At 42.8% G+C, this 27,920-nt stretch overlaps 1 protein-coding gene and 1 non-coding gene across 4 annotated transcripts in view; one reads left to right on the plus strand and one right to left on the minus strand.

Annotated features, from left to right (window-relative positions):
- The first annotated feature begins 352 nt into the window (after window positions 1–352).
- The window catches only part of LOC102903906 (uncharacterized), a 40,608-nt gene continuing 13,040 nt past the window's right edge, over window positions 353–27,920 (plus strand). For 2 of the 3 annotated variants that reach the window (XM_015991025.3, XM_042269799.2), the window contains exon 1: window positions 353–503. In XM_015991025.3, the coding sequence (XP_015846511.2) occupies window positions 501–503 (3 nt within the window). In that variant the 5' untranslated portion in view covers window positions 353–500. The remainder of the gene's footprint in view (window positions 504–27,920) is intronic. The other variant, XM_042269800.2, reaches the window with a different exon arrangement.
- LOC143270329 (small nucleolar RNA SNORA43) lies at window positions 15,019–15,166 on the minus strand. The gene has a single exon (XR_013047472.1). It is a non-coding gene; the product is annotated as a small nucleolar RNA SNORA43 (small nucleolar RNA).

The following is a 27,920-nucleotide window of genomic DNA, read 5'->3' on the forward strand; positions in this document are numbered from 1 at the left end:
GGTAGAGACTGAGGGATGCAGGGAGAACTTGGCAGTCAGTGTCTGTTTTAGTACCTTAAATAGGCACCTCAGCCTTTTGTAGTGGATTTGAGATATAATAACCTGTACCCAGGAGGAAGAAGAAATGCCTCCTTATTCCATGAATAGTGCAGGGACGACCTTCCAGTCCCAGGTGCAAGTTCTGCTGTAATACCAATTCTGCAGATCTGGGACAGTTCTGTACTTGGAGTGGTCATCGTGGCTGGGAACCACTGTGCTGCGTCCCTTCAAAACACAGTCGCTGGGGGTCGGGGGGGTCGGGGGTGCGCCTGTCACTTAGGACGCACTAGCCAATCACGGCTTCCAGTTTGGCTGCTAGTCAGAATAAGGGAGGGCATTTCCGGTCCATCATGCTGCATGCTCGCCGGCTCCAAGACTGTGGGAGGCTCTGTGGTTCCGTGTGCTGCGCTGTGACCGGCTCCCGGGATCTGTGAGGAGAGCTGGGCAGCTCGGAATCCGCCATGGTGAGCACGGGCCCGCGGTCCCCATGTGGGGAGGAGCCGAGGGAGCCGGTGTGGGGTCCCGGGGCTGTGGGAACCGGCGGAACTGGCGGAGGCGGTGCCCTGTGAGGTCCGTAAGTTCCTGGAACTGTCTGCTGTCCCTGCAACTCCCAGATCCTGCGGCCTCTGAACAACCTGCGGCAGCGGCTGCAGCAGCGACTGCACAGAACACCGGGATATGAGTGCTGTGCGTGAATAGTTTCTTATTGTGACGTCACCATGCAGTGCACGCGCGTGCGCTGTTTTTACCGTCCCCACAGAAGGCGGATTCGCTACCTCACTGAGCACTCACTGGTCACTCTAGCGTCTTCTAGAAGTTCTGCACTTGGCCCTGAACATTCAGGTGTAGGATCGGCGTGCAGTTAGTTCTTTGCAGGGCATAAAGTCTGTGTCATTAACCCATTTGCATGCGGATGCCAGGGTAGTCCGTCCATTCACGTGTGTCAGTCATGCCATACTCACTGGGTTTCCTGGCCTAATGTGACAGACACATTTTGCTCTATAGTAATTGTGCTTTTTATTTCTAACTTTGCTCTCATGCTCTCTTGGTTTCTTTATTGTTCCCCAGGTAGTACTGTCTTTATTGCAGTTGTATGAGTTTTGAAGTTGTATGAGTTTTGAAGTCAGATCATGTTACTGTGTGTGTTGTTTACTCAATCTTGTGTTGACCAGTTTTTCATTCATGATGACCTTCTCTCATCAGTTTTCTGTTGATAGCAAAAATTGTTAGACCTTTGTATTGGACTGTTGGTGAGTTTATAGCTCAAGTTCTGTACTGAAATAATATTGAGGCTTCCTGTCTACAATCATGGAATTTCTCTCCTTTGATCCAGTTCCTTAATTCTTTTAATTATAAAGTTAACATTTTGGCTACAGATATTTTTCACATTTCTGTGTATTTCTGGCTTATTTACCTCCGATGACATAAAATATGAAGGTATATGTTTTTAATTTTTCTGTATTTTATTTCGTGTGTGTGAGTGATTTGCTTGCATGTATGTATGTTCACCACATATGTGTTTTGTGCTCACAGAAGATAAAAGGAGACATCAGATCCTCCATGTTAGTGTTGGGAACCAAATCCGGGACTTCTACAAGAGCAACAAGTTGTGGTAACTGCTGAGCCATCTTTCTAGTCCTAAACTTAACAACTTTATGTGTGTATGTGCACAAGTATATGCCGAAAAGTCTTGTATAATATAAGAGGGACTAGCCTTAAAATTATACATCCCAGGGGGCCAGGAAAGAAAACTACAAATGGCAAGAACTATTTTTGGGAAATAGAACCTCAGCACAAAGAGCTCTTAGTCCAGTCATTTATTCTTCCAAATCTTCTTCTTTGTCCTCCCGTGCCCTGGGAGTCCCGGTATATATACACTTACAAGTAGTAATCCCTTGACAGTGCAAAGCCAGGCTTTACAGGATCAAACGGAGGGGTGATAAGAATCACATAGAGGGGCAGTAATTGTTAATTATCATTTGCAGCCCAAAAGGGAAGTGACCAATGGGGAAATGAATTAACTAAAGGCTAAATTTGGGTAATATCTAAGAAGCAGGATCTTATGTGCTCAGCTATAATCTTAAACGTGATTGGTAGAAAATGTTAAGAATCTATAAGTTGCTAGGTCAATTGGGAGAAAATAAAACTGCCTTCTTTTTTCCTGTGTCTCCTATCTGTCCAAGCTATCTGCCATTTTTCTGCAGGGGAATGTGTGCTTGGTCATTGGGCAACCTGTGTACAGCTAGATGCCTCTGGTGATAGTTAAAGGGAGATCTGGAACTGGAGGAAAGATTTGAGAAAGGAGGTAGTTAAGCTTAATTGGCACATCCATCAGGCCTTCTCAAATGGGTAGTCTGGATGCTTAAGCCTGTTCGTAGAGAGTACAGAGGTATCTCTGATAAGGTATTTTCTTCCATCTGGGGATAGACCTGGCCGGATGCTGCTAATGGTGATAATTACCGGGAGGCTTGAACTGGGGTTCTGGCTCTGCATAGCTGTCAGTGCACGAGGTTATCTAAATATTCCCTTAGTAGAGGGGAAATTGTGCCCAATAAATTATGGAAAAGCTACAATAGCACACAAGAAACTCATAGCAGGAAATGGCTGATAATCAAAAGCCAAATATCACCAAGGCTCCCTGAGATTCACCTTGACCTCTGGAAGGCCCTTGGCTTCTTCCAGGTATTAGCTTTGTCATAATCAGCTGAAATCCTACTTTGTATATTTTTGTGGCTTGTAGCAGAAAAGCAAGTGTTAAGAGAGTTGAGGTTTGCTTAACAATCTGTCTTTGGGGTTTGGAATATGACTTGGTAGGTGTGCTGGTTAGATTTTGTCAACTTGACACAAGCTAGAGTCAGACTGGCCTGTTGGCAAATCTATAGGGTATTTTCTTGATTTATGTAGTAGGGTCCATCCCACTGTAGTGGTGCTACCCTGGGCAGGTTATTATTCCAAGTGTATAAGTAATCAAACTGAGCAAGCCATGATAGCAAAAGGGCAGTAAACAGCATTCCTCTAGGTTGACAACATATGTGGAGTGCATAAGCCTATGGTGTATCTGAGTTAGCAAATCTGTTCCTGGCCAGCTCCTCTTTTGTGTGTTAGGTAGAGCTGGAGGCGTGTAACTACTGAAGAAACTTTTCTCAATTAATCTCTAAGTGTGTGGCACAATTTCTTGTTGGGAAGGCATATTAATTCCAGAACAGTTGTGCCTTCAAGCTTCCAGGAAAATAGTTTGAGACAAGGTTTGTTATGTTGACTCTCTTTGCCTTGATCCCAGTGTTTTGGTCCATAGGGAATTGACCCTACTGTCTTCCTGCCTCAACCTTCTAAATTCTTGATTAAAGATTTGTAGCACCGCACACTCCTAAAAGTACACATTTGAATCACAGAGTGGGCTGTCCATTGCACTAACAGGAAAAAGTATTTGTGTGTGGAGCATGGCTTCTCCATTGAGAGCAGAATAGAAAGAATGGTTTATTATGTACACTGCAGGGGAAACAGGCTACACTATAGCTAGATTAGAGGTTATCAAAGTCATTATCCTGCAGGTGTCTGTGTTATAATGAAGGCTCTGATTGTAGGCAAGGTGAGTGCCTTTCTGTGTACTTTCCCAGTATGCATTAATTCATACCATATGAATGAAGGAAAACTAAATTGTTGGGTGTACAATTTGGAGATCTTATCTTGAAACATTGAAAGTTCCAATTGGGCAATCTCTCATGTTGGTAAGTGCAAACCTAGTTGTCTCTCTTTACTCTGCTAAGAGGATTGAGACGATGCGTGTTTGGCTGTGGCTTGTGTGTCAGCATTCAGCACTCAGCAGCTAACATTTTTCACAGAGCAGGGTCATACAGTCTCTTATACATGTGGACTTGAGTTCTGTGCAGGATGATGAGTATAGATAAATTTGCATTCTTCTACATGCAGACACCCAGTTTGACCAGCACCATTTGTTGATGAAGCTGTCTTTTCTCCAGTGTGTATTTCTGATATCTTTATCATAACCCAGGTGTCCAGAGGAGTGTGTGTTCATGCCTGGGTCTCAGTTCATTTGATTGATGTGTCTGTTTTTATACTAATACTATGTTTTAATGCTATTACTATGCCTTTCTAGTACAACTTGCAGTCTGGAATGGTGAGACCTTTAGCAGTTCTTTTATTCAGAATTGCTTTAGCTATCCTGGGTGTTTTGTTTTTCCATTTTAAGTTGAGAATTGTCTTTTCAGGGTCTGTAAAGAATTGTGTTGGGATTTTGATGGGGATTGCATTGAATCTATAGATTGCTTTTGGTAGTATTGCCATTTTTATTAGGTTATTCCTACAGATTCATGTCTATGGGAAGTCTTTCTATTTTCTCATATCTTCTTCAGGTTCTTTCTTCAAAGACTTGAAGTTTTTATCATAAGTCATTCACTTGCTTGGTTAGTGTTTACCCCAAGATATTTTATATAAGTTAAGGCTATTTTGAAAGGTGTTCTTTCCCTGTTTTCTTCCTCAGTTCTATTGTCATTTGTACATAGGAGAGCTACTGATTTTTTGTGAGTTAATTGTGTATCCAACCACTTTGCTGAAAGTATTTATCAGCTTTAGTAGTTCCCCTGTGGAATTTTTATGGTTACTTATGTATACTATTGCATCATCTGCATAAAAACACTTTGATTTCTTCCTTTCCACTTTTTATTCTCTTGATCCCCTTCAGTTGTCTTATTGCTTTGTTTAAGACTTCCAGTTCTATATTGAATAGATATGGTGAGAGTGGGCAACCTTGTCTTGTTCCTGATTTTAGATGAACAGTTTTGTGTTTTTCACCATTTAATTTGATGATGGCTGTAGGTTTGCTGAAAAATTGCCTTTATTTTGTTTAGGTATGTTCCTTGTATCTCTTATCTCTGCACGACTTTTATCATGAAGTGGGTGTTGGATTTTTTCAAAGGCCTTTTCTTCATTTAATGAGATGATCATGTAAATTTTTTCCTTTCTCTTTGTTTATATGGTAAATTATATTTCTTAATATTTGTATATTAATCCATCCCTGCTTCTCTTAGATAAAGCCTACATGGTGGATGATCTTCCTGATGTGTTCTTGGATTTTGTTTTTGATCTTTTATTGACAAGTTTTACATCTATGTTTATAAGGGAAATTGGTCTATAATTTTCTTTCTTTGTTGGTTCTTTAGATGGTTTGGATTTCAGGGTAACAATGGCCTCATAAAATGTATTTGGTACTCTACTGGCTAGTTTTTGCCCGGCCAGCGGGGTCTTCAACGGGGACCTAAAGGGAGGGCCGGCGAATGAGAGGAACAAGAGACATGAAGAATGAGAGCAAGACAGGACGTCTGATCAAGCTCCAAAATTTTATTTTTCTCTCAAGGCATATATAGGTAGGCAAAGGGGGTTGAGAGCAGGAAGGGACTTAATTATGGGCTGTTCAGCCAGCAGGAAATGTTGCTCTGAAGGTTATCTATCTACCCTTGTCTAACTGCCTAATTGCTTAACTGCAGCTCATTCACCTGATATCTGAGAAGAGGTTCTGGTATCTGTGAGAAGAGGTTTCTGGTGCTATGGAGACTTAAGCAAGGCCTAGATCTAAGAAAAGAGGAGAGAAGTCCAAATATGGCAGCATGTGTGTCAAGGGTCACTTAGGCTTATGGCTCCCATCAAGTTTTGTGTGTCAACTTGACACAAGCTAGAGTCATCAGAGAGGAAGGAGCCTTAGTTGAAGAAATGCCTTCATGAGATACAGCTGTAAGACTTTTCTTCTATTAGTGATCATTAGGGCAGGGCTCAGTCCACTGTGGGTGCCATTTCTAAGCTGGTGGTTTCTATGAGAAAGCAGGCTGAGTTAGCCAGGGGAAGCAAGTCAGTAGGCAACACCCTTCCTTGGCCTCTGCATCAGCTTCTGCCTCCAGGATCCTGCCCTGTTTTAGTTCCTGTTCTGACTTCCTTTGGTAGTGATCAGCAATATGGAAGTGTAAATGAAATAAACCCTTTGCTCCCCAACTTGCTTTTTGGTCATGATGTTTTGTTGCAGCAATAGAAACCCTAACTAAGACAGGCAGTATTCTTTCAGTTTATATTTTATGGATAATTTGAGTACAGTAGTATTGGTAATAACTCTTCTTTAACAGTCTGGTAGAATTCTGTGGTAAAACAGTCTAGCCCTGGGTGGTTTCTTTAGTATGAGACTTTTAATCTATTTCCTTAGGGGTTATAGGTCTATTTAAGTTGTTTATCTGATCTTTATTTAACTTTAGCAAGTGGTACCTATAGGGAAAATTATCCATTTGTTTTAGATTTTCTAATTTGGCTGAGTACAGTTTTAAAGTATGTCCTTATGATTCTCTAGATTTCCTCTGTGTCTGTTGTTATGTTCTCCAGGGTCTGTCAAAAGTCAAGTCATTTATTATAAATATATATATTTATTATATATTATTATATATAATATTTATTATATATTATATATTATTTATATTATATATAAATAAATATAATGACTTGACTTTTGACAGACCCTTGGCCAGTCAAAGTATAGCTTTAATACACAGCTGAATCTCTATAGTATATTCTTGCGGCCCACAAGAATACTTCAGTCGTCAAGCATGGAAACCAGGGTCTGAGGATGTAGGTCAGATATAGAGCACTTGACCTAGCATATATAAAGCTCTGGGTTCCATTATAGCACCTTACAGAAACATTTTGTTTGAGACAGAATTCCTTTTTGTTGTCCCAGATCTCCTGCACCTCCCAGTATAGCCCCGGTTAGTCAAGATGCTTGATTATAGGCATGTGCCACCTGGTCAGCTTGATATACTGTTTAAAAGTCTCTTGAAGAGTTTGGGTAAAGACTTCCTAATCAAGCAGAAGTACTTAAAACAGAATATATATGTATACTCCTCTAGCCCCAGAAGTTAAATCCAGCAGGACTTAGGTTCTGGCAGTTCCTTTCTGTTCTTCCCCACTTCAGAGGTCACTCATCCAGGTTCCCATTTAATCGAATTAAGGCAAATCATCACTGTGCTAGAGAGTTTTATGTCAACTTGACACAAGCTAGAGTCGTCTAAGAGGAGGAAGGCTCAATTGAGGAAATGCTTCCATAAGATCAGGCTGTAGACAAGCCTGTAAGGGCATTTACTTAATTTTTCATTGATGGGGAGGGACCAGCCCATTATGGGTGGTGTCATCCCTAGACTGGTGATCCTTGGCTCCATAAGAAAGCAGGCTGAGCAATCACACAGAGCAAGGCAGTCAGCAGCAACCCTCCATCACCCCTTCATCAGCTCCTACCTCCAGGATTCTGCCCTGCTTGAGTTCCTGTCCTGACTTTCTTCAATGATGGACTATGGTGTGGAAGTGTAAGCCAAATAAACCCTTTCTTATCCACGTTGCTTTTGGTCATGGTGTTTATTGCAGCCATAGAAACCCTAAGATAATCAGACATCCCTCCCTCCACTTTGCAAAAAAAAAAAAAAAAAATACAACAACAAAAAAACCCACCCCTCTGTGCTGTCCAGATCTTTCTTCACTAACTATCCGAACATCCCATCTCACAGTCAGATTCATAAACAGTCAGTTCAAGGCCTTATTGCTGGTAGGTTCTGTTATGATATTGTAAGCTAGAGGTATGTGGGAGGTCCTGGCAGGTAGAGTCCAGTTGCTCCACTGTGGGTGAGAGACAGAGATACCATGCAGACAGTGCTCAGTGAAGAGTTTTATTTGGTAGAGGAGGGGAAGTGGGGAGAGAAAAAGGAAAGAGAGTTGAGAGAGAATGGCAAGGGGTTTGAGAGGTTTGCACCTCATGGGAGGAAAGCAGAAAGGGGGAGAAGGAAGAGGAGGAGCTTCCCATTAAGAATAGGCTTTTACATCAGGGCACAGGGTGGCCCCAAGGGGCAGGTTAGAATATTAACATTTCTCCATTTTTGATGATTTATTTATTTTATGTGCATTGATGTATTGTCTGTGTGAGGGTGTAGGATCCTCTAGAACTGGAGTTATAGACAGTTGTAAGCTGCCATGTGGAGCTGGGAATTGAACCCAGGTCCTCTGGAAGAACAGCCAGTACTCTTAGCCACTGAGCCATCTCTCCAGTCCTCATTTCTCCTTTTTTTGATTATTATAAAGAACAGGTGAGTTATGAAAGCAAGTAGGAGAACAAGGGTGCTGAATTCTTGAGGCTACTTCAAGCTGGTGAAGGGCAAACAAAGTAGGGAGGGGGAAAACCGGGAGCCACTTATGGTGGGAGGCGTGAGTGAAGAAGAATCCAGTTATTTGTCATCGTGGAGATCTCAGGTGTCTGTTCCTTGAGTGAGCTGTGTCACTGTGAAAATCTCAGGCATCTGTTCCTTTGAATGTGCTGAGGGGGCAGCTTACTAGAAGAAAAAAAATAGATTGTTATCATTAATGAGTGAGACATGAGAGCAGGTATGTCCTTCATTGGGGTATCTTGGAAAGCCAGGTTCCAGTTGCTGGGCAGGTGCCCACCTGGTCCTGGAGAGGGGGTACCAGAAGTGAACTGAGGGATGTGTTCTTCAGGATTGTAGGAGCCATCACATCTGCCATTTCTCTGGAGGTGGGGGTGCATCCATCTCAGTTGGCGTCCTCAGTTCGGGGTTGGCATCCTCAGAGCTATTGCCAGTTAGTGCTGGGGTTGACATATCTGGACAGCCCAGGCAGGAGGTGGGAAACTGCAAAATATACTTAAAAAAAAAATAGGCGGGTCAGAAATGGGCTTGGAAGATGGTTAATTTTTATCAGAACAGATTTTTTGATGCAGTAGCAAGACTTTTCCCAGGGATCTGTAGGTATCTGTAAGACAGAATAGATTTACATCATAGCAAAAGGGTTGAAAATCCATAGAAATTTAAGGACTCTTAAGAACTGTTTATACTCATTGTTTTATCAGTTTATCAAAGCTGCATTTATCAGTATTAAAACTTTAAACCTATGGAGTTATAACTGAAACCAGTCTATCCTGTACCATGAGGTCTGTGAATGGGGCATACCTGTCTGTAATTGGAGACAATATTGGATGCTGCTGCCAGGGGCTGACATACATGTTTCTTTGCCATAAAAAGCTTTTATATTAAATGCCATATTTTCAGATCTCTACAGGTGTTTGAGGATGGGGTGGGGGGGAGGTACAAAATCTTAGATGTATTTATAACTTTGAGAGCATAAATATGAATATAGAGGTTTCCCAGTTAGTTATAGCCTAATGAAGTTAGCAAGGACAGGGGGGCTAACCTTTGAATACAGCCAGATTATAATCCTGGGTGATTTATATAAAAATAATTATTTCTTAAGCTGTCTCCTGAGAAGGCAAAGAAGAGTGACAGGGAAAAATCCCAAGGCCGAATGAGAACAAGAAAAAGGGGGCTTGTGAATCAGAGTGTAGCCCAACTCTGAGAAAAGAACCCTCTGAGAAAAGGAAAAAGACCCTCTTGGTGGACTGGAAACTCTATCATGAATGATTTATATAGAAATAATAATTTCTTGCCAGGTGGTAGTGGCTCACACTTTTAAACCCATCACTCAGGAGGCAGAGCCAAGTGGAACCCTGTGAGTTCGAGGCTAGCCTGGGCCACAGAGTGAGTTCCAGGATAGACACAAAGCTATACAGAGAAACCCTGTCTCAAAAAACCAAAATAATAATAATAATAATAATAATAATAATAATAATAATAATAATACTGTGAGAAATAATAATTTCTTAAGGTCATACAATATCTCCCTAGTTCTGCATAAAGAAGGTCAAGTGTCTTATCTTATTGCAGAACCATTTCAATTAATAAATATCAATGGGCATTAGATAGCCAATTGGTCCTCTGTGCCAGTTTTTTTTTAATTACTAATCTACTCCTCCAGCCTGTCTTGGGAACAGAGAGCACAGGACGATGTATTCTCCATAGCTACTTCAAGCTGAACTGGGGCTCAGGTGTTCAGGACTCAGGCACTGGGGTATTTGTCAGTGTCTGACCCAGCTGTAGAGGCAGGGAATGACTATATTTGGCTGGGCTGATCCACCGTCAGCCTTTAACAGGTCTATGTTTCACAGGTTGAAGTCAGTTAGCTATGTGGAAGCTCACTGAAACAGATGCAGACTAGGTAGATGCAAGACTTAAAATTTATGAACTTATTTGGAACCTCTTGGCCCATGGTCTTAGTAATTGGGAAAAGGGAAACCAGGAGAGAGAGAAATATATAGAAGGACATAAAAGTTTTAGATAAACTAGCATTATCAATCAGTATTGAAATCCAAATTGTAGGAAATCAGGTAATGATTATCCAAGGACAATTTAAAATCTTTTTAAAATCCTGAACTTGTGACCCAAATAGTATCAGAATTGCACCAATGTCAAAATCTGAAATTTAAGATCTTAAGCATTAGTGCTGCTACCCCATTCCAGCACAGGAGCATGCAGTCCCCACCTGCAGTAGTTGCAGCTGAGGACCTCCAGGCCAGTGAGCCAGCATGTGGCTCCGCTGATGCCCCGGAGGGGAGTGCACATGTCTCCGGTCCCATCCACATGAGCAAGTGGTCATGGAGGAACAAACAGCAGTCCTTGACTGGACCTCCTTCTACCCACCTGAGCAGCTGTGGAGGAAGGAACTCCAGGACAAAGCCAGAGGACTTTTCCTCGACCCATAAAACAATGGCGAAACAATGTGCAGCAGGAGGCTATTCCCTAACCTCCTTCCATAGTAATGGCGTGAGCACCGGGTGCCTTGCTCACACTGCCACCAGTAAAGATGGCGGTGAAGTCACATGACCTGCCTATTCTGACCCCAGCCAAGATGATGGCTAGACCATCTTGTATATACTAGACCCTTAGTAAAGCCTATCCTGCTGGGTCTACCTAGGTCAGGCTTTTCTTCTGAAAACCTTGGTAAGAACAGCTGAACATTTCTCTCTAGCTGGGTTACTTCCTAGCAGTAAAGATTGTTTGCCTCTGTGTGCTGGAGGTGTCTTGTTTGCACCTGCGGCTGACATCTCCACATTCACAATTCCAAAACTAAATCAAGGGTCTGCTTCAGCTCAGTGCTCAAGACTGCACTTGTTCCCCTCTTCACCTGCTCCCCCCCATGTGCTTCCTGCCTTACTCCTGCCCCACCTGTTCCTCCCCCACCTGTTCCTTCCCCACTTTTTCCTCAAGTGGTTTCCATCTCAATCAGTGAAGCAGCATTGGCTTTTTTGCTCCAGCAACACTACTTAGCTGTTAGGCATCTCTCCTTTACTTGGAAGTCCAAGGGGGCTCTCCACACTGTGCCCTTCTACAAGGACACCTGGGATGCTCTGCTTGTGTTATCTTACTGACCCATCTTCCCTCCTTAGAATCACTACTGTCATGGCACATGTAACTCTGGAAAGTGTATTTGGCTTCATTAAAGTTGTACTGAATCACAGGCAGTGCACTGAGATCATTTGCCCAAGACAGATATTTGAAGGAAGGGGACTTTAAGGAATAGGGACTGGAAGAGCTATCTTCTAAAGAGGCTGAATGTCAATTGACAGAAATGGGTTATCACTTACATTCTGCCAAAATCCTGAAAGTTTCCAAGGAACTGGTGTTATTTATTAAGTGACACAATGTTATTTATTAAGTGGTGCTGTTTATTGTGTGAGAAAAGCCATGAGGTATAACAAAAACCCCCATAAGAGTTTATTAAGGGAATAGAGATGGGGTGTTCATAGGCCTATGGAATGACCATGCAGAAAGAGAGGGAAGGAATAGGTGGAACCTGCTTCTATAGGTACTCCCCTTGCACATGTGCGTATGGGCTTATGTAGATATGCCAGGCATGTGCATAGATTACGTGATCGTGCTGTGCTCGAATTATGTGATTACACAGCACATGGATTACATAGGATGTAAGGCCCTGGGATGACTGAGCAATTTCCATACTGTAGCAGGGAGTTTTCTGTGTTGAGTGACTGTTTTCAATTCCCTGGAGCTTAATAAATTTTTTTTCAGCCAGAAGTCTCCCGATGCATGCATCTCATTCCAGAAGTTGGGGAGACTTATCAGAATTTTGAGGTCTAGCCTCTTAATTTCCTTCCCAGGGCCCAGAAGAGATGCTGCCAATGGCAGGGGAATGAATCTAGATACACAGAGCTCTTTTGTCCAACTTCTTTATTCGTCTCCCACCATAATTCTATCTATATAGCTTCAGTTCCATCCGGAGTCTCAGTTTCTCTCTGTTCCTACTTTTTCTGTCCCCTCATAGCCCTAGTAATAACTAAGCCTTATGCTCTTGGTCTCATCTTTGTCCTCTGTTCCTTTGTCTTCCATCTATCCTTCCTAGCTCCTTATTCCTGGCCCTGATAAACTCTACAAGAGATCTGCCTTACTGTCTACAAAGTCTCTGCTTCTCTGTCTTCTCTCTGGCCATGCAGCTCTGTCTACTATTTACAGAAAAACTGTCTTGTTCTTTCTCTCCTGGCCATGTGATTCTGTGTGGCTAGGAATTACTCCACCTGGATATGTGAAAACCTCCTGTATTCTGAGTCAGTAGCTCTGGAATGCCACGAGGCCTGAAGGCTTCATGTGCACAGGAAGCAAAGCTATGCATCTGCAGCCTGTTTGTCTCCTAGGCTCTGTAGGGAAGTTAATTACCTAGAGGAATAAGTATCTGAGAAGCTTACACTGTTTGCCAATATGGTCTAGTAGTATATGGGCCCCCAAGAATTTCAAAGCAGAAAACAGCTGAATATTAAAAACTGAATAACATCAAATATTCCATGATAAATGGCTTCCTCTAGGAAAATACCTTGAAATTTCTAGGTACAGCTTTAATATCCAGCTGAATCTCTATAACATATTCTTGTGGTCTGCAAGAGAGACTGAGGCAAGGGGGCTGTGAGAGCTTATAGCACTGAGCTTATTCCCTAGTTCCTTGAGCACTGTCAGGCATCAGGGCAATGTGTTTGGGAGGTTCTGAAGTTATTCTCTCCTTCCACCTTCACATTTATACCTGGGTTCAAACTCATGTCCTCTGGATTGGACTGGTATGCCAAGCATGTGTATCTACTAAGCCAAATCACTGGTCCACTATTATCTTTTTAAAAGACCCCATGTCTTTCAGAAATATGCTTTGAAATATCTTTGTAGCTCAAGCTGCCCAGGAACTATTTCATCCATGTAGCCTAGACTGACTTTGAACTTAGTCTTCCTGTCTCAGCCTCCAAGTACTGGGATTGCAAATCAATTCTGAGACAAAAGGCTATAAACACACAAATCTCCCTCTCTCATATTACTTGTACAAATTCAAAATTAATAATAAAATGCTTTATCATGCATTATTCTGTCATACTCCTTTATTTTTGACTTATCAAAATTTTAAATATATCTAAAGAGTATTTCACAGGAAAAAAATAATATATTTACACTACCTATGATGATGTAAACACAATACAATTAGACAGTGGTCTCTAATAGGAGGAGTGTTCCACCCAATAGTACCACTGAAATAGCTACATGTTACTTGATGAACTAGATTTCTGTTTTCTTGAGTATCTGTGTCAGGAATTGGGTGCCTTGAACGAGGCAGATGACAATCAAGCTAAATTGTAAGGTAGAGGTGGGAGAGTATGGAGCATACAAGCTCAAGTGTAAGATGGGGTGAGGGTAATGTGGAGCACACTTTCTATCTCTGCAGTGGTGAAGGAAACTGGGGCAGGATCCTTGCCAAGTTAGAGGGGATTGGTGGCTTTCTTTATGAGAATCTAGATACATTTTAATTTTTAAATGACATGTATTTGTTTACTAGCTTGTATGGAGATGGGTATGTCCATGTCATGGTTCTTGTGTGGATCCCAGATAACAACTTATGTGAGTTGGTTATCTCTTTCCACTATGTGGGTCCTGGGACCAAACAAAGTGAGAATTCCCAGCCTTCAGGAGCTGAGTAGGAACATCAAGTCTGAGGACAGCAAGCCTATCATCCGATAACCACCCTTTCATATATTTTCATTTCATTGACTTTACTTGCTTCTCACACCCACATAATGCTCTCAGTTCTCCTAGGCAGTCACCTCTACAGTTCCAGGCCAAGATCAGTCCCACTGGATTCTTTCTCCCATGTCAATGGTATACTAAGATCTGTCTTAATCATTTTACCCAGAGTCTGGTTTTACTTTTGACACATTCCAACTCCTAGTCAATTCTTAGGGTTTTCCAAACACAAATCTAATCCTGGAATGTTCCAGATTCCAACCTTGAAATAGCTTCTGGTGACTCTAACATACCAAGAAAGTGGGTACCAGCATCTTAATGCCACCCTCTCAGTTCAGATTTTACTTGTGGCCACTTTTGATTAAGAATACCACAGTGTTGAGTTAATCATGTAAATCCCTTTATTTATATATAGCCCATGGTTTTTTTTTGTTTTGTTTTTGATTAACAAGGTTTATTTGTGTCATAGTACCTAGTGCCAGTTGCCCCCTCCTACCTAATTTTCACCTCTAAGGCCATGTGCAGTTGGGTAGATGAAAATGTTGAGTCGCAGAGGGCCTTCCACCCCTAATACGACTACCACAGGCCTTCCTTCACCAGTTTTGGAAGTACAGTCAAACTCAAGGCAAGTAAATGTGGTCCATAATTTAGGACATGGACTACTACGATGGAACTGCCCAAAGCCTGTCTGAGTGGTTCTGCACGTTTCTGGTGAGGTTACAGACATCACGCATGAGGCCCTTGGCCTAAAATCATATCTGCACCATCCTGATTAGCCACATGACCAAGAGTTAAGCCTTATCCTTCCTGGCTTCTGGACCTAGAAGGTGAAAAAGGATGGAGAGTTGCTTGTATTTTCCTGGCACCCCAGAATACTTCCTAGAACACCTAATTTCTACTCCTCCAACTCCAACTCTTGCTAAAACACTTACCGTGCAACCCTTGGGTTAACCCTTGAGGTCTGACACTGGGGTCTTGCCAACAGCATCAAAGCTAAACCCCAGTGCCACCTCACCCTGGCTCTGCAAAATGTCGTGCTATACCCCATTCTTACTGCTCACTGGCTTCTGAACATTGAGGGTAGAAATAGCCGCTTGCTTCCCCACCTCCCCACATGTCACAGGCACAGCTGAGCAACTGTGCTGTGCCTGTGGTGTTGACAGATCTAGGACAGCATCTTCAAGTAACCAGCCCAGTGATTTTAACAGCATCCGTTTAATCCCAGCACTCTGGAGGCAGAGATGGACAGATTCCTGAGTTCTGAGCCACCATGGTCTAATGGTGAGTTTTAGGCCAGCTGGAATACATATTGTGGTACTGTCCCAACAACAAAACCAAACAACAAACAAAACAGCGCACATTAAATTGGATGGGCTGGCCCAAGGAGATGGTTCCACGAGCAAAGGTGTTGGTGGGCATATGAAGAAATGACCACCTGAATTCAGTCCCCAAAGCCAACCTAAAAGCTGCAAGGAGAGACTCCACAAAGTTGTCTTTTGATCTCTCAAAACACTGTAGTATGCACATCCTTCCCCCTCCCCTACTCACTTTACACAAACTGATAAACAGTATTTTTAAAGTGAGACAGGTTGACCTAGCATTCCTTCTGTAACTTAGGCTTTGTGATGAGTTTGGATGTATATCCCTGTACCATGGATGCAGAAGTGATACTGTGTTCTTCTTAAGAGTTTTGTTTATGTGGATAGGAATTTTTCCTATGTGTATGTTTGTGTACCACATGTATACAGTGCCCTGAAGAAGCTAGAAGAGAGTGTCTGGGACTGCAATTATAGTTTTGATATGCCACGTGGATGCAAGGAACTAAAATTTGGTCCCCTGTACAAACAGCCAGTGCTCTGAACACAATGAATCATCTCTCCAGCCTTTTATTCAGATACTTAATGCTGTATTTTTATTCTCAGGAACTTGAGAGTCAAAGTTAGGTCTAAACATTTCACTGCAGGCTGTTTTGAAAACTTACTTCTTCCAGGACTGGAGTGATGGCTCCACACTTAAAAGTACTGGTTGTTCTTCCAGAGCATTGGGTTCAATTCCCAGCATCTAAATGGTGGCCACCAATTATTTGTAATTCCAGTTCCAAGGGATCCACAAAGCCTCTTCTGACCTCCAAGGCCCTTCACAGACATGGACGACAGACATGCATTACAGGCAAAGTACCTGTACTAATATAATGAAGTTTAAAAAAGACTTCTTTCTATTACTCACTACTTTTTTTTTTCCTCACACGTCAAAGAAACAAGCCTGGGTGCACAGCAGGGCTGGGGAAAGGAGCAAGGTATCACTTCACCTGCCGGGCAAGAGATGTCTTTGAGTGACTTATCTGCATAGTCCTCAGGAAGGGGTGGCCTGTCCTGGGTTTTGACAGTCCAGGATGGGGAGACTGTAATACATTGCAGCATGGCGACAATGCTTGGTGGTGAGTCTCAGGACTGCAGAGTGAGGTCTGTCAGATGAAAGGCATGTAGGCAAACTCTGGTAGCTGTCCCACATCTGTGCAACACCACAGGAGGAGGTTGACCATGGGTGGTTGTCATCTATGCTGCAGCTGTGTGGAAATTCTTGTAGCACATGTAAGTGACATAGGATAGCAGTGTGGAGGAGTCATACATGATATCCAGCACCATAGCCCCTGGGGGAAAGCCACTGCCCAGATGTGTGTTGAACAGCCCACTCTTGAGGTTCCAGATCTTCAGAGGTGAGATGTACCCACAATAAACTGTTCCTGCCACAAAAGTGCTCAGCAATGAGCTGATGGCAGTAGAGGAGACTCAGTCTTCAGTCTGGATGCTGTGTAAGCACTGTCTGAGCAGACCTCAGACAAAGTCCATACACAGAGACAGGCCTTGGTGCATCCTGCTAAGGGGTTGATTTGACAGATCCTGTATTCATGATTCTTATTCATTTTATTACAAATTGCTTTCTGTTTTTCTTTTCTTTGCTATCTCGGAGTAGAGTTAGTTGTTTAAAGAAAAGTGACCAGAAGATGAGTATTTCCATAAAAAACTCCTCAGTTGTTCCCATTTTCCCCTAAGGCAGTTCTGCAGAGATAACTTGGTAACTTGGTAGTAAACTGTGAAGGTTTTGCTTCCTGTTGCCACCCTTGCAGTGTGCTGATAGGAGTTCTGTTTTGGTCAGTGGTTGTACTAACGCATTGCTAGCTATTTTCCTGGATGTATACATTTTGGTGCTTTTTCGTTTTCCAGTTTTCTTTTTAAAAATTCCGAATTTGGGCCATTGAGATGTGTAGACACACATGCCACAGCACATGTGTGAACATCCAATGACAAGTTGGAGGCGTGGTGTCTCTCCTGAGTATTGATGTCAGGCCCTCAGATTGGTTACGGTATCTTTACTCACTCAGCCGACCAGCTGGTTCCTGTCAGAGCACTCCCTTCTAACCCACCCATTCCAGTGTATCGGTTGTAGTTGGTCTATTTTCATTTTGGGGGTAGAGAATACTGGGTACTCATTTTAGAGCCCCTCCCATGCTTGACAAGGATCTGCCGACTGGGGCTTAAACGAAAAGTTATTTGGGGGCAGGGTCCATTTAAGTTGCCCAAGTATTTTGTCAACTCAGGCTGTAGCCATGCCAGGCCTTAAACTCATGACGCTCCTGCCTCAACATTCCATGTGGTGGTTTTCCAGGACTGCACCTCCACTCTCAGCTTTAAATTCATGTGGGAGATTAGGAATTTGAGTCGGCATTATTTTTCAAAATACTGTAGCTGTTATTACTATCATATTCCCTCTAGTATCATTAGCATTTTCTTGTTCTCTGTCATGTGGGTTTTACCTCTAATCTCTACTAGTCTTTCTTCCTAAGCCCTGCCTTTCCATGCATTGATATTATGTTTCCAATTTCATGTGTGTTTTTGTTTGTTTAAGTTGAAGATGGGCCTTTTGGGAGCCAGGTCAATCCAAAGCTTTCTCAGATGCCCTGAAGAAAGCTCCAAGGAAACAGTGGTTCTGTGTCCTGACTTGACAAGGTCTGGTCAGATGCTTGAGTGAACATCTTGAAGGAATCAGAACTAATATCCTCAGCCTGAGAGGCTGTGGTTATTAGTCTCATGGCCACTGTGTGCTCAGTCTGGGGTATCCTGTGTCCTTCTTGCCTATATGGATTAATTATCCTTCTCCTGACTGCCCCATTCCGCCCCCCCTGCAAATAGTGTATCAGAGCTGTACATCTTAATGAACTTGACTACAGGAGCCATCAGCTTATGCAAGACATGTTGATCCCAATCTTTCTTTTTTATTTATTTATTTATTTATTTGTTTATTTATTTATTTATTTGGGGGTAGTTCGAGACAGGGTTTCTCTGTGTAGCTTTGCACCTTTTCTGGAACTCACTCTGTAGCCCAGGCTGGCCTCAAACTCACAGAAATCCACCTGCCTCTGTCTCCCGAGTGCTGGGATTAAAGGCGTGTGCCACCACTGCCCGGCCCTAGTCTTACTCTTGGAGCTTCCTGGGTCCCATAACATGCTGATCCCAATCTTTCTATCTTTAGCAACTCATCCCAGGTTGTTACCTTGGTCACCTCCCCTTTGGGGACCCTAATGGTTTGATGTTGGTTGTCATAGACCAAAGTGGTTTACACTTTCTTGTTTTTTGATTTTTTTTGTTTGGTGGTTAGTTCATTGTTTTTTTTTTTTTTTTTCAAGACAGAATTTCTTTGTGTAGTCCTGGTTGTCTTGGGATGCGCTCCATAGACCAGGCTTAAACTTTTGCCTCCACCTCACAAATGGTGGCATAATAGTCCAGTGCCACCACAGAAGGCTGGAAAGTGTTAGTGTTTTGGATAGCAAGGTGCAGCTGAGAGAGGTGTGAGCAATCCTGGGTGTGATTGCTGATGCCTGGTGAATATCTATCTGGTGGTTTAAATTTGACTAGAGTGGACTAGGTACTCTTTCAGCTGTGAGGCAGGGGGATCGCTCCAATGCACATTGTTTAATGATCTCCTTATGCCTAGAGGAAGGAGAATCACTTAGTGTGTTCAGGAAATGTGCAGGGACAAGTTTGCAGTCCAGGTGCAATTCTGCTGCAATACCAATCTCTGCAAATCTGGGACTGGTCTGTGTCAAGGGTGGAAGCTGAGGCTGGGACACTATTGTGCTGTGCCCATTTATTGCACACTGTCCCTAAGGGAGCTGCTCCTGTTACTCAGGCATCACTAGCCAATCAAGAATTCCAGATGGGCCTGCCAGTCAGAATGGGGAGGGCACTTTCCGGTCCCCCATGCTTCGGGCTGAATTCTGGGGCTGAGGGAGGCTCTGTGTTCATGGTGCTGCACTTTGACACGCTGCTAGGAGCTGAGGAGAGCCGGGCGTGCTCAGAATCCATGCCAGGGTGAACGAGGGGCTGTCGTTCCCACACGGGGAGGAGCTGTGGGAGCTCATGTGGGGTTTGTTCTGGGGTGCTGTGTGCTGGTGGGAAACCAGGGCCAGACTTTGCCCAGTATGCTGTGCCTCCACAGAGCATCAGGATTGGGAGTGTTTGTGTGAAAACTTCTTGTCACCATGCTGGACGTGCACATGTGCAGCTTTTACTGTCTCCAGGGAAGGCAGATTTTCTAACTTGACAGAGCCCTGGTGTCTCTAGTGTCTTCTAGAAGTTCTGCACGTGGCACTGAGCATTCAGGTGTAGATAGATCTGCCCGCAGTTAATTCTGTGCAGGGTGTGAATTCTGTGCCAGTAACACATTTGCATATATATACACTATGGTGGTCCAGTCATGTGTTAGTTAAGGCGAGACTTACTAGATTTCCTGGCCTCATGTCAAAATCAACTCTATACTGATTGTGGTTTCTGTGTGTGTGTGTGTGTTTCCTCACATTTTTTTTTTTGTTGTTGTTGTTGTTGCTCTCTTTACTTCCCAGGCAGTACAATTTTTTTTCTTCCTTCATTCCTTCCTTCCTTCCTTCCTTCCTTCCTTCCTTCCTTCCTTCCTCCCTCCCTCCCTCCCTCCCTCCCTCCCTTTCTTTCTTTCTTTCTTTTTTTTTTTTTTTTTTTTTAAGACAGGTTTCTCTGTGTAGCCCTGGCTGTTGTGGAACTCTGTAGACCAGACTGGCCTCAAACTCACAGACATCAGCCTGCCTCTGTCTCCTGAATGCTGGGTTTAAAAGCTGTTGGGGATCCCCAACTGGGGCCCAATCCCACGCTCAGGTCTCACTCCTCCCATTCCAGACCCTGCCTCCTAAGAAAGCCAGACATGACTCAGACCCGCCCAAGGCTGCTCAAGACCATGCATGCCTGCAGGCTGCTTAAGACCTGGCCACCACACCTGCCGTGTGCTCTCCTGCTCTAGTCCCTGCCTTTCTGAGAGCCACCCAGGAGGTGCTTTGCCTGCCCAGATTAATTCTGGATTTACTAATTTGGCCTGATCTGACTTACTTCATCAGTGGCAGAGGATATCCAATAACCAGGGATCCAAAACTTACCAAAGGCCTCTGCCACCGTGCCCCGCTTTTGATTGTGAGACTTTTTATTGGACTTTTACTGAATCTGTAGCTCAAATTCTATATTGTTTAAAAATAATATTGACACAATAGTCAAGATGGCAGCAAGCCATGTGGTTGCTTTCTACTCAAGGGTAGTCCAGCTCCTTGCTATGGTGAGCCCATCCTCCATCGGGTACAGTTCCCAATTAGGATCGCCACCATTCCAGGGTTAAATGCGCACTCTTACACCCTTTGCTTTTAAAGGGACCATAGGAGAGACACATGGATCTCCCTGGGAAGGGGAAATAGATGAGATCTCTTGGGTAAACTGGAAGTAGAAGGAGAAGGGGGAGGGGGGGAGGATATGGGGGATGGGAATGTGAGGGATCAAGATGGTCAAGTTGGGGAAGGGACAGAAAGGAAGAGCAACGAAAGAGATATCTTGATAGAGGGAGCCATTATGGGGTTAGGAAGAAACCTGGTGCCAGGGAAAATGCCAGGAATCCACAAGGATGACCACAGCTATGGCTCTTAGCAGTAGTAGAGAAGGTGCCTGAACTGGCCTCCTGTAATCAGATTGGTAACTACCCTAATTGTTATCATAGAACCGTCATCCAGTAACTGAAGAAAGCAGATACAGAGATTCAAAGCCAAGCATTGGGCCAAGCTCTGGGAGTCCTCTTGAAGAGAGGGAGGAGGAATTGTATGAGCCGGGCGGGGATGGTGGTGTCAAGATCATGATGGGGAAACACACAGAGACAGCTGACCGGAGTTTCTAAACCAGCAGCTAGGGAGCCTGCGTGGGACCAGCCTAGGCCCTCTGCATGCGGGTGACAGTTGGGTAGCTTGGTCTGTTTGTGGGGCTGTTAGCAGTGGGACCAGGATCTGTTCCTGGCACATGAGTTGCCTTTTTGGAACCTATTCCCTATGATGCCATGCCTTGCTACCTTGATTCAGGGGGGAGGAGCTTAGTCCTGTCCCAACTTGACATGCCATGCATTGTTGACTCCCATGGGAGGCCTTACCCTTTCTGCAGAGTGAATGTAGAGGTGGAAAGGAGGGAGTGGGGGAATGGGAGGAGAGGAGGTAGGAGAAACTGGTTAGTATGTAAAATAAAAATTAATAATAAAAAAAAGATTCTTTAATTAGGTTTGCATGTATGTAGGAGGAGATGGTCCTTGTATCCTAGGCAGGTAGGCCCCATGCAGCTAGGGAACAGAGGAAAGAATTCCATGACCCCAACCAGAGACAGTTGAGTCCATTGAGTTTTACCAACTGATTGTAACAGTCGAAGCCAGTTGTTGTCATCCAGTTCTTTCACCTTCACCTCAGTCCCCAAACACAAGATGTTGCTTGGCCCCATTTGCTCCCAACTGAGTCTGGTCTGGGCTGTGATCAGACAGATTTGTGACTCTTCATTTGGCTATAATTAAAGACTTTTGGGTTTAATTTGTTAAAGTAGATAAATCAGTGGTAGTATTGCATGCTTTTAATTCTCAGCACTTGGGAGGCAGAGTCAGGCAGATCTCTGAGTTTGAGCTATATAGAGCAAGTTCCAGGGAAGCCAGTCCTAAACAGTAGCCAATAGTTTTTCTTTTTTTTTTTTTTTCCATCACAGGCAATTTATTTTGTTCTATTCATTCACAGTTAATACAGAAAATACTTGGAAACATTTCCATATAATGTTTGACACAGAAATCATCAAATAGAAGTATACAATGTTGACAGGAGGCAGTACATTTATAATTTATAACCCCAAATGTATTTATAAATTAGAAATGGAAAGATCTACAAATGAAATTATGAAGGTTCACCAAAGTCATTTAATCTGTCAGTTTCTCATTCATTTTTATGTCTTAATAATATTCTATTGTATGAATAAGCCACATTTTATTTCTCTCCAGTATTTGATAGCTATTTGAGTTGTTTTAACTTTTTTACTATTAGCAACACACTGCCGTAAACATTCATGTACATGTTTCATAGGTGCACATTTCAGTAGTTTGAGGGTATAATCCTAAGGGTAGAATTGTTGAGTAACAGAGTAACAATGTTTTGCATTTTGACCAACCACCAAACTGTTTTGCCAAAGTGGCACACCATTTTACAATCTCACCAAATCCTTGTTTTTAAGGCTCTGATTTTTGTACAAAAGCATTCAATCATTTTGTCAGACCAAACCAGGAAAAGTAAGCTATAGTTCAGAGCTGTTCTATTCCATTTACTATGCAAAGCTATTCTTGGCGTTTGCAACTCTCAGTCCTTTTGAGTATTCTTGCAGTGTTCACCTTTTCCTCAACCACTTTTTTTTTCTTCTTTTTTTCTGGTTTATTTCTATCTATTACAAATGTATAAAAAATCCTCCATCAACGCTGCTGATAGCAGCAGAACCTTGAGAAATATACCTTTGGTTTGCCTCAGAAAAGGAACACATATTGCACTGTAAAGTTTATAAAATTGGCGCAAAACATTGTGATAATGTTACAATACCAGTTTTAAGAGTTCAGTGACTAATGGGGAGCCGATGGGATACATGCAGAACTGTGAAAGCGATCTCACTTAGCTAGCTGTACACGTAGACTGTAAATCTACATTCAGATCATTTCTGAACTAAGACTATCATCTCAGTTTATCTGTTGAGGTCAACCAGGAAACCCTAGAATATACCTTGATTTTTGCAAAAAACAAAATAGGGGAAGGAGTTTCTTCAGCATCAGTCCACGAGTAACAGTATCCTAACAGGCAAAATGCTCTCTCACTGTCAACATAGAATGAACTGCTGCTGGAGGTCAACTTGGGCTTTAATTTGCATTAGCACTTACATGCATAGTAGTCCAAGTTGTTGACCTCATGACTTTAAAAAGTAACTCTAAAAAAGTAAAATGGCCCTTCTTGGAAGACTAAAGAAATACATCCAACCATAGTTGTAAAAAGTCTCATCAAAACAATATACCCTTTTATGAATTACGCCTCAATTAAAAAAAAAAAAAGGTAGCCCCAAATAAGAAGCAGCTCTGAAAAAGAAAATATAACTTAAGATATTTGAAAAAAACAAGGTGAATACAGGTTCAAAAATAATTAAGATACATTTTCTTAAGGCTACCTAGAATTAGGCTTTAAAGAATTCTACCATTTCAAGTTTACCACTAGTTACTAGATACCTATTTACAAACAAGATGTTCACCTTTTTTGTTCCTTTATCAAGAGAAAAATCTACTTTCAGACTATGAGGGTGGTGATGGGGAGGGACTAGAAAACAAGATTCAAACAATCCCATGCAAATATCACATTTTTCAACTGGAAGAACTCCAAACTGCACTAGAAGATCCAATCACTAAGACACTTTCCATTGAAATGATTTAAGTACAACTACATGGCACCAAGGGTTAGGCCTAATATAGGCCTGACAACCAAGTCCTTGTTTTCTGGAAGAAAGGCCTCAAAAGTCCCACTCAATTCCACATAACAATACTTCAAAGATCAATTAGGTTTTCCTTTCCTTAATATTTTTGTTTTTGACTTCTAATCTTAAAGACTAGATTAAAACTTAGCTCATTTCCCAGAAGGCATTGCTTCCCTTTGCTCTATGAAAGAGTCCACCAAGACCTCTTCCTCAAAACCATCTAGCCCCCAGCCTCCAGCCTGTGCTTGTGATGCATCTTTCTCAACATCCTGAAAAGGTAATGTAGGTAAAATATGCTCATAAACATTAAAACTAGTTGTTAGAAAGACGTAACTAGCTTTATAATTTAAGTTTTAGAACATAAATACTTGCAGCTTAATCTGCACTGACAATGATTGTCGAAGCCTAGAATTCAACATTTACAAATTCTCATTCACCCACACAAAACACACTATTATCACACAACTTGTATCTTGAGAGAATCTTCTGCTTTTTAAATCTTTGGCCTCCCAGTCAATCCCAAGTTCAACCAACTTTTCCGAGTTCTGGTAATTACCTGGACCACTGAGGGATTGCCACAGGACTTCTTCTCTTTTGAAACATCCTTTTTCTCTAGATATTAGGATAGCTACACCAGCTTGTTTCTTCTGTGGTGTATGTTGGTGTGGGATTATCTATTGCTTGATTTTTCATGGATGTGTTTAGCTTCTTTGGGTTGAATTTTCCCTTCTAGTGCTTTCTGTAGGGCTGGGTTTGTTGACAGGTATTGATTAAATCTGGTTTTATCCTGGAATATTTTGTTTACTCCGCCTATGGTGATTAAGAGTTTTGCTGGGTATAATAGTCTGATTTGGCATCCGTGGTCTCTTAGTGTCTGCATGAGATTTGTCCATGATCTTCTTGCTTTCATAGTCTCTATTGAGTAGTCTGGTGTTATTCTGATGGGTTTACCTTTATATGTTACTTGGTCTTTTTCCTTTGCAGCTCTTAATATTTTTTCTTTGTTCTGTGTGTTTAGTGTTTTGATTATTATGTGGCGAGGGGACTTTTTTTTTGGATCCAGCCTATTCAGTGTTCTGTAAGCTTCTTGTATCTTCATAGGTATTTCTTTCTTTAGGTTAGGAAAGTTTTCTTCTATGATTTTGTTGAATATATTTTCTGTGCCTTTGAGTTGGTATTCTTCTCCTTCTTCTATCCCTATTATTCTTAGGTTTGGTCTTTTCATGGTGTCCCAAATTTCCTGGACGTTTTGTATTACGACTTTTTTGTCTTTAGTATTTTCTTTGACTGACGAATCTATTTTCTCTATCATGTCTTCAGTGTCAGAGATTCTCTGTTCCATCTCTTGCAATCGGTTGGTTATGCTTGTTTCTGTAGTTCCTGTTCGTTTTGTCAGGATTTCTATTTCCAGCATTCCCTCAGCATGTGTTTTCTTTATTGTCTCAAATTCATTTTTCAGATCTTGGAATGTTTCTTTCATCTGTTTAATTGCTTTTTCTTGGCTTGATTTGATTTCTTCCCATTTTTTGTTCATTTTTTCTTCCATTTCTTTAAGGGAATTTTTTATTTCCTCTTTAATGGAGTTTTTCATTTCCTCCTTAAGGGAAGTTTTTATTTCCTCTTTAAGAGAGTTTTTCATTTCCTCTTTAAGGAAAGTTTTTATTTCCTCTTTAAGGTAGTTTTTCATTTCCTCTTTAAGGAAAGTTTTTATTTCCTCATTGAGGGAATGTTTTATTTCTTCTTTAAGGGCCTCTATCATCTTCTTAAAGTCATTTTTAGGGATGATCTCTTCTGTTTCTTCTGTCATGGTATGTTTAGGTCTTGTAGGTGTAGAATCACTAGGTTCTGATGTTGCCATATAGGTCTTTATGTTGTTGCCTGTATTTTTGCACTGGCGTCTACTCATCTTTTCTTCTGTGTGGTGCAGGTGGTGTCTGTGTCTGAGAGTGCCTCTCTTGTTCTAATTTTTAGTCTTGGTTTAGTAGGGGTTCTTAGTTAAATTGGTGCTATTGGGCTGTTTCTTCAGGGACAGCTGATTTCAGTCGGTGAATTATATACTTATGATTCTGGTGATCTGGTTTAGTGGCTGGGTAGCGCCTTCTTCTGTGTTCCCAGGTCACGTTTTGTTCATTTGTCAACTCCTCAGCTGATCTTGTTTCTTCAGACTTCAAACTGTAGGCATCTGAATCCTCTCTCAGATGGGTTTCAGCTGAGCAGGGTAGTCTCACCAACACCTCCAAGTTGTTGGGTTTCACAGGATCAGCAGCTGGGCCCTGGGTTGTCCCCAGAAGGAGTGCCCAGACTCGCCCTGGTTCCGACCCACGGAGATAGCCTCTTCCCCAGGTGTTGGGGCTAGGGGCATCCCCGTTCCAAGCTGCATCCGCTCATCTCTGTCCCCGGGCCTGTCCACCCCTGTGGCCCGCTGCCACAGGCCCACCTGCGTCCACTTGTCTCCGCCGCTGGGCCTGTATGTCCCTTTCAGGTGCCGCTGGGTCTGTCTGCCTCTGCGGGTGGCCAACAGGCCTGTATGTCTCTGTCAACTGCCGCTGGGTCTGTCTACCTCTGCGGGCCGCCAACGGGCCTGTATATCTCTGCCGGCTGCCACCGCGGGCCTACCTATCTCTGCTTGTCACTGCTGCAGGGCCCATCCACCTCTGCGAACTGCCACGGGGCCTGTATGTCTCTGCCAGTTGCCGCTGGGCCTGTATGTCCCTGTCGGCCACTGCCACCGGGCCCTTCCACCTCCGCGAGTCACCAACCTGCGTCTGCCCGTCTCTACCCCGTGGCCTATCTACTTCTGTGGGCCGCCGCTGCAGGGCCTGAATGTCTCTGTCGGCCGTCGCCGCCGGGCCTGTCCACCTCTGTCTGCTTATCTCCGCTGCAGGGCCTGTCCACCTCTGTGGACCGCCGCTGGGCCTGAGTGTCTCAGCCAGCTGCCGCCGGGCCTAAATGTCCCTGTCGGTGGCTGCCGCCGGACCCGTCTACCTCCCCGGGCCGCTGCCACAGGCCTACCTGCGTCTGCTTGTCTCCGCCATCTTGAATCGCATTCTGACAGGCCTCGCCAATAGTTTTTCATCTCAAAACAAACAAACAAACAAAAGTTAAGTAAAATTAAAAACGTTTGTGCCTTGTGTGGCAGGCACTTAAATGCAGCTTCCGATGGCCTCATCTCCAGCAGTCACACTTCAGCACACCAGGAGACTGACTGCCTTCATTGTTTCCACCAGACCTGATCCAAGGTGTCCCAGGTTCTCTGAGGGACCTCTATAGGGAAGGAAACAAGGGATAATGCCATGCACTCAGGGAAAAGATAGGGACTTAAACCTGAGTTTGGAGGCCTCCAAACATTTAATCTCTTCTTACATGGGATATTAGGAGGCCTGTAACCCAGCCAGGGGAGTTGGCTCCCCCTATTTGGAGGAAATATTTTTTCTTTCTCTCTCTGTACATCTCTTTCTGTCTCTTTCTTTTTCTTTCCCCTTTTCCTCTCTCTGTTTTCCTTAATATCTTTCATTCTTTTCCTTTAGGGCTCTTTCTTTTCTAAGGTTGTATTCCTGTCATGGTTTATATTTATTCAACAGCCTCAGGCAACTACCTTTGAATGCTTGGTCTCCGATTAATGGAAGTAATTGTGTAAGATTAGGAGGTATGCCCTTGTCAAAGTAGGTGTGTCTTGTTTGTTAAGATGTGTGACTGTAGGTGGGCTTTGAGGTTTCAAAAAACCAGTGCAAGGCAAGTGTTTCTTTCTGCCTGCCTGCCTGTGTATCAGGATGTAACACTCAGCTCCATGATTTGCCTACCAAGATGCTTCCGTTCAAGATGATAATGGACTAACCCTCTGTTACTATAATCAATCCCCAAATTAAAAACCTTTCATTATAATAAGAGTTGTCTTGGTCATAGTTCTTCTTCACAGCAAGAGAAGAGTCAGTAAGACAGGTTGGGTAATATTTTGTTATATTATCTCTGTATTCTGTACATTTTCTGTGAAATCAAGTAAGACTAAATGAAAGAGTAATGGACTCATCATATTGGGGGCAAAGTTTCTAGAAACATTAATTTTTTT

Source organism: Peromyscus maniculatus, chromosome 22 (assembly GCF_049852395.1).
Source record: "Peromyscus maniculatus bairdii isolate BWxNUB_F1_BW_parent chromosome 22, HU_Pman_BW_mat_3.1, whole genome shotgun sequence".
Lineage (NCBI taxonomy): Eukaryota > Metazoa > Chordata > Mammalia > Rodentia > Cricetidae > Peromyscus > Peromyscus maniculatus.